The following is a 12,268-nucleotide window of genomic DNA, read 5'->3' as shown; positions in this document are numbered from 1 at the left end:
AACAGGGTTGTTAAATGAAGTTGGTTCCCTCTTGACTTTGCTTGTCACAGAGATGCAAAAGATGATGCCATAAAGACAGGCCAGGGCCCAAGTCACCAAATTTTTGAGTACCAGACCCCAGGGATGCTGCACCCAACCTTTGTTCAAAGGACCGTGGGAATGTGCAACAGCCGTAAGCCTGGAAAACAGTCATAAGTCGTTTTTTTCAGTGCCGTTGCAACTTTGAACAATTACTGGAGGAATGGTCGTAAGTCATGGGCCACCTGTATTCGTTTACACAACCAATGGAGAAATTGCACATACACACATATACACACACACTGAAGCCCTGTGGGGAATTATTCCTGTTCCCAGCAACCTCCCAGCTTTTGTCCTTTCTCCAAATGGAATGCTTTGAGTTCCAGTATTGGGCAATGTAGAGAACAACAAAATAAACTCAGAAACTCACATCTCGCAGCATTTCTGAAGCAAGTTAACCACATCTTTCAAGCCCTCCCTTTCTTTCCTATGGTCGATTCATAAGATTTTCTATTTTACAGCTGCCTGTAAGGCTAGATTGCTTCCCAAAGCAGCTTACAGGAGCAAGAGCATGCACTTCAAGAACTCCAAGTAGAAGCAAAATCCTCCAGTATAACCTTCCAAGGGAGCAAGACCATTATGGTCAACAATGCTGAACAACAATTCCTCTCTTTTGGCCAGGACAACGCACAGCCCATCACAAGACTGAAATCCCATAGACCCGCATGGAAAACAGCCATTCTTAACATCTAACTAGTTTATCCCCAAGAATGGCTGGAGAGAGGAAGGGTCCACGTTACCTTCTTGTGGCCTGACCATTAGTGATCCCTCTGCCAAACCACTTGGTTTTGACCTGCCTCATTCTGTCTGGTTGAAAGTGAACAGAATTAAGTGTGATGCTGCAAGGAATGCCTCTGCCCTGTATCAGTGGGGATGGAAAGATTCTCCTTATTGTGATTGTGCTGCTGATATGCAAACAATTAAACATATTATGCAAGATTGTCCACAACAGGCATTCCCTAGAATATCTGCACAAAGCAACACCAGATAGCTGAGTAGCGGGATAACTGAACTGGACATCTAGTTATGAGGCCACTGCCATATTCCCATAGAAGTTATAATTACATGGACTGTGTGTATATGTTTACTTCTCTTTTGTCATGTTCCCATCATATGCTAAATAAATAAGCATGAACACTCATGGAAGGGGGCATACAGGAGAATTGCAAACTGTGTGGTGATGTCACAATGCAAATTATGTGACTGGCATTCATTTCAGGGATCTGCAAGTATGTTTTTAAAAAATTCAGAAGCTCCAAACATTAAAAACTGCATCATTGTGGCTACTATTGATTATTTTGACCATGCTCTGGCCTACAGACTACCCTAATCAGATACAAGGTTTGTATTATAACATTCAAAGCACCTTTTAACTTATTCCAACATCACAGTTTGTACCAGATGCTTAGTAAAATATCACAGATAAAACCAAACCAATAAAAATTAACCAAAAGAAAGCTAAAGAAGAAAATGAAATTTTAGGCCTTACTTACTGTAAAAGTGGCTGTGTTTGGGCCAGGTGGAGGTCTGATTGCAAAATCTTTTTCAGCTGGGTTTGCCCAACCTACTAGACCAGTATTTTGCAATCTCAGCATTCTCATGCAGGCTAGGGAATTCTGGGAGTTGAAGTCTTACCCTCTTAAAGTTGTTGAGGTTTGAAAAGCATTGTACTAAATGAGTAGTTGGAAAAAAGGGGTGGTCACAAAACTGAACTAAGTCAAGAAAGTTGCATGGATGGGCTTATTCAGTTGCAGGAGTCAAACCTGACCCCACAGCCGATATCTTGAATGTCATCTTCGTCTTCATCTTCAGAAGGGAACTTAGAGGTGTTCTAGTCCAACCCCCGCTCAGGCAGGTCACCCCTGCAGACTCTCCTATTGAGGCTGTGTGGCATAGAAGCCACCGTTCTCTTTGCCTGCTGAATGAAGCAGATCGTCCCTTTCAGCCAGAATGTGGTTTATTGGTCTGGATATTGTGCATTATGTGAATGTGACCACTTGTGCTTCGTTGGACTGGGTTGAGGGTTCAAATCGGGCAGGGGGGTCTTCAAAATTGGCGACTTTAAGACTTGTGGACTTGAACTGGCTGGCTGGCTGAGGAATTCTGGGAGTTGAAGTCCACAAGTCATAAAAGGGCCAACTTTGAAGACCCCTGCTCTAAATAATTTTATTTGGCTTGGACATTGTGGGATTCATATCCAAAGGAAATATACATAAAATTGGGTGTAAGAGGCACTTCCTCCAGATCAGGGGGTCTTCAAACTTGGCAACTTTAAGACTTGTGGACTTCAACTCTGGGATTCTGGGAGTTGAAGTCCACAAGTCTTAAAGTTGCCAAGTTTGAAAACCCCTGAAATAGGGCAACGTTCATTTTACAGCTTGTTTCAGTCCCATCAGAATATCTTAGGGTTCTTGCTAATGAACCGATGGGTGGCCGAGAGACAACTCTCTCAGAGAAAGCAGTAAGTCTAGAATCCATGTGTCCCTCCAACAAGACAAACAGTTGGCAACCCTTGCTGGAGGTCTCAAGTTGATCCTTTCACTCTCCCAAACTGAAGGGCTTCTGCTGGGGTGTTAGAAGGTCATTTCCCACAGGCATAGAGCAAACATTAAGAATGTGCGCTACAGGTGAAAAGCTGCCGCTAAGCGGTTGAGCATATTAAAAAAGCATCATCCCACAGGCCACCCAGTCTGCACACCATCTAAGCATTTCAACAGCCAGCCACGGGTCTTAATTTCCTCTCCAGAAGCTGGGAGGGAGGGAGGGGGTGTAGATGGAGGTGCAGCCCACTTCAGGGCAGAATGATGGCCAAAACCTGCCCCTATTATACTCTGGGTTTCCTATTGCTGCATAAATCTTTCCTCCACGGCAGTTAAGAGGAGTTATTGTCAGCTCCTGACAGTTCCTAAAAATGTCAAAGAGAATAGAAAGGCGAGATGAACAGTTACAGAGAAAACCCATTTTAACTCAGTTAAAAGCATAGGAGAAATCATGGGCTTAATTGAGCCAGGCATTTATTGACATTAATTATAGACTAATTATTAAGTAGAATTAAGCCAACTGTTCCTTGTCAGAGTTCCTTTGGACAAGGAGCACCATCTGTTAAACACTTGCTCAAAGGGCCGGCATTTAAACAGCTCAATACTCTTTGGGATACTTAAGAAATAATGTCAGTCTTCAAGACATTCTTGAAGTAGATCCTCTCAGGTCATTTCCCTGGTTGAAAGACCATTCCTACATCTGGCTTTTAACAGGGTATTTTCTGTATATTTATTTTGGGCTGGATGGAGAGCATTCCCACCAGAAAGCAAGATAATCTTGAGTTTATGATGACTGCTACCTCAAAGGAAGCTTAAACAGGGAGGGGAAAAATCTACTTGAGATTTTGAGATTTTGAGGGGTCCTTGGCACTTGCTGAATTTGATTGTTTTCTTGCAGATGTTTCATTACCCAAATGAGGTAACATCTTACCTAGTTTGGGTAATGAAACATCTGTAAAAAAAACAACTAAGCTCAGAGAGCACCAAGGACCCCACAGTCCTCCTCCTCCTCCTCCTCCTTCCTCCTTTCTCCTCCTCTTTCACTCCACTAACCCCATTCCCTTCTAGCACAGATAATGTTACCTAGTTAGGTATTGAAACATCTGCAAGAAAACAACCAAGCTCGGATCCCTCATTTCAATCCTGACCTAAAAATATTCTCCTTTATCGGTACCATATTCTTACCAGAAATAAAGACACTGCAGTCAGAGCTTGTTTCCATAGATAGATAGATAGATAGATAGATAGATAGATAGATAGATAGATAGATAGATAGATAGATAGATAGATAGATAGATAGATAGATATAGGTATAGGTATAGGTATAGGTATAGGTATAGGTATAGGTATAGGTATAGGTATATAGGTATAGGTATATAGATATAGATATAGATATAGATATAGATATAGATATAGATATAGATATAGATATAGATATAGATATAGATATAGATATAGATATAGATATATAGATATAGATATAGATATAGATATAGATATATAGATATATATAGATATAGATATAGATATAGATATAGATATAGATGTATGTATATATATGTGTGTGTGTGTGTGTGTGTGTATGTATATGTATATGTATATGTATATGTATATGTATATGTATATGTATATGTATATGTATATGTATATGTATATGTATATGTATATATAAATGTTTGTTAAGTATTTAGATTACCTTGCTAGGCCCCAAACATGGGGCAAATCTTATTTCCTGTTTCAGCCTAACCCAAGGCTATCAACAGGCAGTAGTCACAGCATGACAGCTCATATTTGTGTATATGCCTTAGTGGAGGCCTGGGAAAGGACGGCCACGGAGGCACTTGACCGAGTTGTACCCTTGCGGCCCCTGACCCGGCGCAGATCCCAATGGGCTCCATGGTTTTCCGCGGAGCTCCGGGAGATGAAGCGTTGGAGACGGGGCCTAGAGAGCGTCTGGAGGTCCACCCGATCTGAATCCGACCGATTGCGACTAAGAACCCATATTAGGTCTTATCTCGCTGCGATGAGGGTAGCGAGATCTAACTATTTCGCTGCCCTCATCGCGTCCGCAGATAATCGCCCGGCCGCCCTGTTTAGGGTGACCCGCTCCCTTCTCAACCAGGAGGTCAGTGAGGATCCCTTGCAGGGGCGTGCCGAGGAATTTAGTCAACATCTGTCGGACAAAATCGCTCGGATTCGGACCGGTTTGGACTCCGACTGGGCAGTATCGGACGATCAGGACACGAGTGATCTTGTCGATGTCATCTGGGAGGAGTTCGATCCTGTGACTCCGGAGGAAGTGGACAGGATCATGGGGAGGCTGAGCTCCACCACATGTTTATTGGACCCGTGCCCTTCCTGGCTGGTTTATGCAGCCCGGGAGGGGACACGAGGCTGGTTCCAGGCGGTTATAGCTGCTTCTTTGAGTGAGGGTAGTTTTCCCGCCGCCTTGAAGGAGGCGGTGGTGAGACCTCTCCTCAAGAAGCCTACCTTGGATCCGGCTGTTTTGAATAACTTTCGTCCGGTCTCCAATCTTCGCTTCCTTGCGAAGGTTGTTGAGAGTGTGGTGGCGCATCAGCTCCCTCTGGTCCTGGATGAAGCGGATTATCTAGACCCGTACCAATCGGGCTTCAGGCCTGGGTACAGCACGGAGATGGCATTGGTCGCGCTGGTGAATGATCTCTGGAGGGCTCGGGACAGAGGATACTCCTCTGTTCTAGTCCTATTAGACCTCTCAGCAGCTTTCGATACCATCGACCATGGTATCTTGCTGCGGCGTCTCAGGGGATTGGGAGTGGGAGGCACGGTTCTTCAGTGGTTCTCCTCCTATCTCCTGGGACGTTCGCAGTCGGTGTTGACGGGGGGGCAGAGGTCGACCGCGAGGCCTCTCACTTGTGGAGTCCCTCAGGGGTCAGTCCTCTCGCCCCTTCTGTTCAACATCTGCATGAAACCGCTGGGTGAGATCATTCGTGGTTTTGGAGTTGGGTATCATCAGTATGCTGATGATACCCAACTTTTCATTTCGACCCCAAACCACCCCAGTGATGCCCTCGACGTGATGTCCCGGTGCCTGGAGGCGGTCCGAGTCTGGATGGGGAGGAACAGGCTTCGTCTCAACCCCGACAAGACGGAGTGGCTGTGCGTACCGGCATCCCAGGATATTCAGGATATCCCACCCCTCATTATGGGGGGTGAGTCATTACCTCCTGTAGATAGGGCTCGCAACTTGGGAGTCCTCCTAGATTCACAGCTCTCTTTAGAAGACCATATTGTAGCTGTAACTAGGGGGGCGTTCGCCCAGGTTCGCCTGGTGCGCCAGTTGCGGCTCTATCTAGACCGGGATGCCTTGCGCACGGTCACTCATGCGCTCGTGACCTCTCGTCTTGATTACTGCAACGCTCTCTACATGGGGCTACCCTTGAAGACCACTCGGAGGCTCCAGCTGGCACAGAATGCAGCCGCGAGAGTTGTGTCGGGGGTCTCCCAATACTCCCGTGTTACACCTTTGCTCCGCGAGCTGCATTGGTTGCCAGTTGTCTTCCGGGTGAGGTTCAAGGTGTTGGTAATGACCTACAAAGCCCTCCATGGCATGGGTCCAGAATACCTTGGGGAGCACCTGCAGCCGGCGTCAACTTCCCTCCGCCCAGTACGCTCCCACAGAGAGGGCCTCCTCAGGGTGCCGCCGGTCAAAGAATGCCGACTGGTGGCCCCCAGGGGGAGAGCGTTCTCTGTGGGTGCACCGGACTTATGGAACCATCTTCCGGTAGAGCTCCGGATGGCGCCCGACCTCCGCTCCTTCCGGCGCGACCTTAAAACCCATCTCTTTAAGGAAGCGGGCCTGGCCTGATGGGATGGGGTGGGTTTGTTATTATGACTTTAATTTTAAATTTGTACTATGGGCATTGTTTAATCATGTTTTAATAATTTTAACTTTTGTATCTGTCTTTTACCTATTGCCCTGTTAACCGCCCTGAGTCTCTTGAGAGAAGGGCGGTATATAAATTAAATAAATAAATAAATAAATAAATAAATAAATATTTTTTTATCCCTTTCTTTGTTGGCAATCCAAAAAAAAATTTACACACACACACATCACTTTTTATTTTTATTTATTTATTACATTTATATGCTGCCTAGCTCACTTCCAGATATGTTATTGTATACTTACATTGTTGCTGTAGAACTGTCCTTTCCTACAAAAACACAAAAATAAGCTCCCCGTTGTGTTGGGTTCATGATGCTAGCGCGCATAGCTCCCATAATCTTAAATCAGTGTGATGGACACGCCAATGGGGACAGTAGACATTGTAGCCGTATGGATCTGGAGAAGTTCAGAAGGTGAGGGATTGTGCAAAGATGTTTACTATTATTATTATTATTATTATTATTATTATTATTATTATTATTATTATTATTATTATTATTATTATTTAATTGGGCTTTGCCTTTCTTTCAAAAGCACTGTTGAAACAAAACACTGGGGTGTTGTGTTTTTTTTCAACATTGGGGTATCTGAAAAGCAAGCACCTGCTCTTATTTATTTCTGAGTTGGACACCAATGCCAAAGATATTCCTCCAGGAGGAAAATCTTAGCGAATTGGAGAGTGGGGTGCTTTTTGTGATTAGCGGAAGAGAAGCTGCAAATCTATAGACTCTGATATGGAAATTTCACCCTGAACTCCAGGTGAGGCGACCAGGTCCTTCTCTCCTCCGAGGCAGACCCAGGATAAGATCTGTCCAGCAGACCCAGAGAAGGCTCAACGAGGTCAACGGGACTGACCCCCTGAGCAGAGGCCAACCTCCCCGAGGCTTCCCACCTCTGGAGAGGCTTTAACGGTGAACTCCCGCCGTCCCAGTCCATCGGGATCCTGAAGTCCCAGGCAACTGGAGGGCGCCCGCTTGGGGAAGGCTGGAGTAGGCAACCGAGAGCTTGGAGCGGGCTTGCCTTTCAGTCCGAAGAGAAGCGGGGCCCGGAACCTCGCGAGGGCGTTTCCTACAAACACTACTACGTCGTAGCGCTGTCTCGAGGGTCCATGCCTTGCAAAGCATCTCGCGCAGGGAAAGGAGGAGGCAGGCAGGCAGGCTGGGAGGCTGGGAGGGAGGGAGGGACGCGCTGGCCCGAAGCGCACGGCGGAGGTCAGCGGGGGCCCGGCTTGTTGGGTGGAGAAGCCCACGAGGCGTATCTCGGGCCCGGAGGCACCAATCCCCAGCGAGGAGGGCTCGCCGCCCCTCCGCCCGGCTACATAAGCGACCCTCCCGACGTGCGGGGGAACCTAAAGCGCACCAGCTTGGCCAAACTTTGCGCGGAGCGCCCGGGCGCCCCTTTCCGCGCCAGCAAGGCTCATGCAGAGCGCCCAGCAGTCCCTTTTCCCGCGGCTGCCGCTGCCCGCCGATGGGGTCGGCGGAGCCGCCCCGGACCCCCCTTCCAAGCAACTGACTTCGTTTCTCATCCAGGACATCCTGCGCAAGGGCGACGCGCGGGAGACTTCCAGCGCGGAGCCGAAGGCAGGAAAGCCGTCGCGCCCGCGTCGCTCCGACGGAGCTTCTCCAGGGGAGACCAGCCCGAGGCGTCTCCTCCCTCTCGGGGCTCCCCGAGCCTCCGAGACGGAGGCAACAGGTAAGGTGAACTCTGTGGTTCCTGCAAACGGCCGCGTTCTCACGACATCCTGAGCACGACTCTTCCACTCTGGATCCCCCGCGGCCGGTCAAATGGGTGTCAAAAAAAGAAAAAGGAGGGGAGGGAGAAACGGATCCTGGGAGCATCTTTTGAGACTAACCCTTGTGACCAAAAAGTACCACCTGTTATGACTTCTGAGTTTTTTGGTCATTCTGTTCCAACACAAGTGTCCTACGTTGTGTTAGAATTTACTGTGTTGGCAGAGGTCAGGCAGCAAAACCATAAGCAAGCAGGTAACATGAAAATTCAGAGAATCCGGATACCCAAAACTTCGTGCCTCAGGCAAAGGTGGCTCCTATGTTGTATAGAACATCAGACAACAGAATAACAGAGTTGGAAGGGACCTTGGAGATCTTCTAGTCCAACCTCCACTTGATCAGGACACCCTATACCCATTCTACTGTCCAATGTCTCCTTTAAAATGTTGGAGCACCCACATCTTCTGGAGATAAGTTGTTCCACTGGTTAATTGTTCTAACTGTCAGGAAGTTTCTCCTTAGTTCTAGGTTGCTTCTCTCCTTGACTAGTTTCCATCCGTTGCTTCTTGTCCTGCCTTCGGGCGCTTTGGAGAATAGCTTGACTCCCTCTTCTTTGTGGCAGCCCCTCAAATATTGGTACACTGCTATCATGTTACCCCTAGACCTCTAAGTATGAAATAGGGGAAGTTGAGTTCAAATCTTTTCAAGATTGCTGGGCAAGTTGAGGTGACTGCTTATTTAGAATAGAATAGAATAGAATAGAATAGAATAGAATAGAATAGAATAGAATAGAATAGAATAGAATAGAATAGAATAGAATAGAATAGAATAGAATAGAATAGAATAGAATAGAATAGAATAGAATAGAGCTGGGAGGGACCTTGGAGGTCTTCTAGTCCAGCCCCCTGCTCAAGCAGGAGAACCTATACCCTCTCAGACAGGTGAATGTCCAGTCTTTTCTTAAAAATCTCCAGTGATGGAGCACCCACAATTTCTGGGGATAAGCTGTTCCACTGGTTGATTGTCCTCACTGTCAGGAAGTTTCTCCTTAGTTCCAGGTTGCTTCTCTCTTTGATCAATGTCCAACCATTGTTTCTCGTCCTTCCCTCTGATGCTTTGGTGAACAACCTGACCCCCTCTGCCTTGTGGTAGCCCCTCAGATAGTGCAACACTGCTATTGTGTCTCCCCTATTTCTTCTTTCCTTTAGACTAACTAGCCAAACCCAAGTCCTGCAGCCGTTCTTTGTTTTAGTCTCCAGGCTTTTGATCATCTTAGTTGCTCTTCTCTGATTTTTTTTCCAAACTCTCAACATCTTTTTTGTGATAAGGTGACAGTATCTCAATATCTCTTATAGGGTTTGTGTGTTATGTCCAGAAGAGCTATTGTGCTCTCTTTGGGGCAAAGAGTCCCATTATGAAGTGTTGCGCTTGGAGAATTCATGCACAAATCTAAAGAATTCTCTGCATCAAAAATTACAGAGGTTTCATGTTCTTCATATTGCTACTACCTTGGCTGTTATTTGTACTTAATTTCTTTCTTGTACTGAGTTTCAAGAGTTTTAGTTGCTTTTATGATTGTTGATTAAGGATGGTTTGAGGTAGTCAGCTATATAAATTCAATACATATATACAGAGGTGATGGGAGAGAGGCCTGAGCTGATAGACCTCAAACTGCATTTACGGAAATGGCTTTCTGTTTGCCAAATTGTTTCCCATGCAAAAAGAAACAGGGGGAAAAATCCCCTAGTAAAGTGAGACGAAAAATTCCATGGGCCAGGTCTCTCCACGTCTTTCACTACTTCTTTGAGTTGTTTTACTATGCTCTGGCTGTTATCAGAGCCCTTCGGTATCACCTGGTATGATTTGTAGGAGATGGAAAATGAGTCCTTCAAAGAAAGCTAATCATCATGGTTTAAATCAACGTCCATGTCAAGAGGCAGTCTATCTGTAAATAACAGGTGCTGTAGGCATACAGGGAAGGCGGACTCCATGCCTTCGTTGCTATGGGTTTTCCAGAAGTATTTTAACTCTGGCAAAGTGGGCAACAGTACATTGGTAGACCAGCTCAGCTGCTACTGGAAGAACCTCATAGGATAAGTAGTAAGATCCTTTAACAAATATCCAGTCAGTAATAGTACCATTGTTCTTTTAAAACTACTATAGAAATGGGCCTGTTCAAAGTATTTGAAGCAGGTTGCAAAGATTTGTGCAATTTAGGATGTAAAATGCTTTGAACGCATGCCCATTTCCATGGATGGGATCTCCTTCTGAACCACTTCCAAATGGATGGTTCCTGATTTTTCCAATACAAAGGCAGTGGTTAGCTTCACAAATTGCACAAAGCTGTCACACGGTTTATTCAATTCTGGTGTGGTATAATGCACGAACAGGGACATGGTGGCTCAGTGGGTTAGGACACTGAGCTTGTCGATCAGAAGGTCTGCAGTTTGGTGGGTCGAATCCCGAGTGCCGCGTAACAGAGTGAGCGCCTGTTACTCGTCCCAGCTTCTGCCAACCTAGCAGTTCAAAATCACGTAAAAATGCAAGTAGAAAAATAGGGACCACTACGGTGGGAAGGTAACAGTGTTCCGTGCGCCTTTGGTGTCTAGTCATGCCGGCCACATGACCACGGAGACATCTTTGGACAAGCGCTGGCTCTTTGACTTTGAAACGGAGATAAGCATCGGCCCCTAGAGTTGGAAATGACTAGCACGCATGTGCAGGGGAACCTTTACCTTTACCTTTTTATAATGCACAAAGGCAGTCATTATGGTTTGTTAACTATGGTTTATGTGGTGAATCAAACAATAGTGTTTCTTCATGGATTAGTATGGCTGGCTTTTCACTTTGCACTAGTCCATAGCCTAGCCATGGTTTGCTCAATAAAAACCTTTTGAATGGGTTGCCCAACCTGCTAAATTAACCCAACAGTGTTATGGTATGGGATGCAAGGTGCAACTCCAGTATCCATACGTTTGTTCCATCTCTTTATCTCGAGTGAGGTGAGGTGAGGTGAAATTGTCTGCCCTCTTTTGAAGAGCCATTGCTGAAGTTGTATCCATCTTTTTCCTGCCTGCTAGATCCAGATGTCCATCAGCCAAACTGTGAGCATTCCTCCAAGTCCTTCCTGAGAGCCTCCAAACAGCTGAAGCGTTCACGGGCAGCCTTCTCCCACAGCCAGGTCATTGAACTCGAAAGGAAGTTCAGCCACCAGAAATACCTGTCTGCTCCTGAACGAGCTCACCTTGCCAAGAATCTGAAGCTCACTGAAACCCAAGTGAAGATCTGGTTCCAGAACAGAAGATATAAGACCAAGAGGAAGCAACTGGCATCTGAACTTGGAGAACTTGAGAAGAACTCGCCTCTCCCAGTCTTCAGAGAGAACAATTTCTCTAGGGCTACCCTAGCACTTTCCGTATACCACACCTATCAGTACAATCCATATTTATGTTATCTGAATGGCTGGAGCCCAATCTTTTGGTAAATAATGCTGTCAATGACCCAAGTCTCTCAGGGATTTGTATGTCCGCATCTGCTCCCTGCTAACACTGCTACCATAAAATTGATTGCCCAGGTAGAATTTGCAGAGAGATTTGGTCAACCTGTTTCCTCCTCCACTGCAGGGTGTCCTCTTCTCACTCTCCAGGTTGAGGGATTGTCAAAAGAGCAATCATGAATGCAGTAAGGTGGTTCTCTCTATTTTCTCAATGCTAGGCAATTACACACCCCCATTAACATATCGTGAAAGAATTATGGTACCCCGACAAAGGCATTAAAACAGGAATGCCCAAAGCACCACTTTCCAGAATGAGCTAATAACTCTGGAGAATGATAATTACAAAGATACCAGGTTTCAGCCCTAGTTACTTAGGCAGGACCAGACAACGTAGCAGTCCTCAGTCTCAATAAAGGATAGTATTTGTAGCTCTCTGAGCTTGCTTGTTATCTTGCAGGTGTTTCATTACCCAAGCGAGGTAACATCATCAGTCCTTTTT

General features: G+C 46.0%; 1 protein-coding gene across 1 annotated transcript; it reads left to right on the top strand.

Moving 5' to 3' along the window:
• Positions 1-7,961: 7,961 nt before the first annotated feature.
• On the top strand, positions 7,962-11,930 carry NKX3-1 (NK3 homeobox 1; the record flags this gene model as incomplete). The annotated part of the gene is made up of 2 exons (XM_083368829.1): positions 7,962-8,235; positions 11,354-11,930. 2 exons carry the CDS (start codon positions 7,962-7,964, stop codon positions 11,755-11,757), a joined length of 678 nt encoding a protein of 225 aa, XP_083224955.1. The 3' UTR covers positions 11,758-11,930.
• Positions 11,931-12,268: the final 338 nt, after the last annotated feature.

The sequence above is a fragment of the Vipera ursinii genome, assembly GCF_947247035.1.
Source record: "Vipera ursinii genome assembly, chromosome: 8".
Lineage (NCBI taxonomy): Eukaryota > Metazoa > Chordata > Lepidosauria > Squamata > Viperidae > Vipera > Vipera ursinii.
This window is presented reverse-complemented; position numbering and strand designations above follow the sequence as displayed.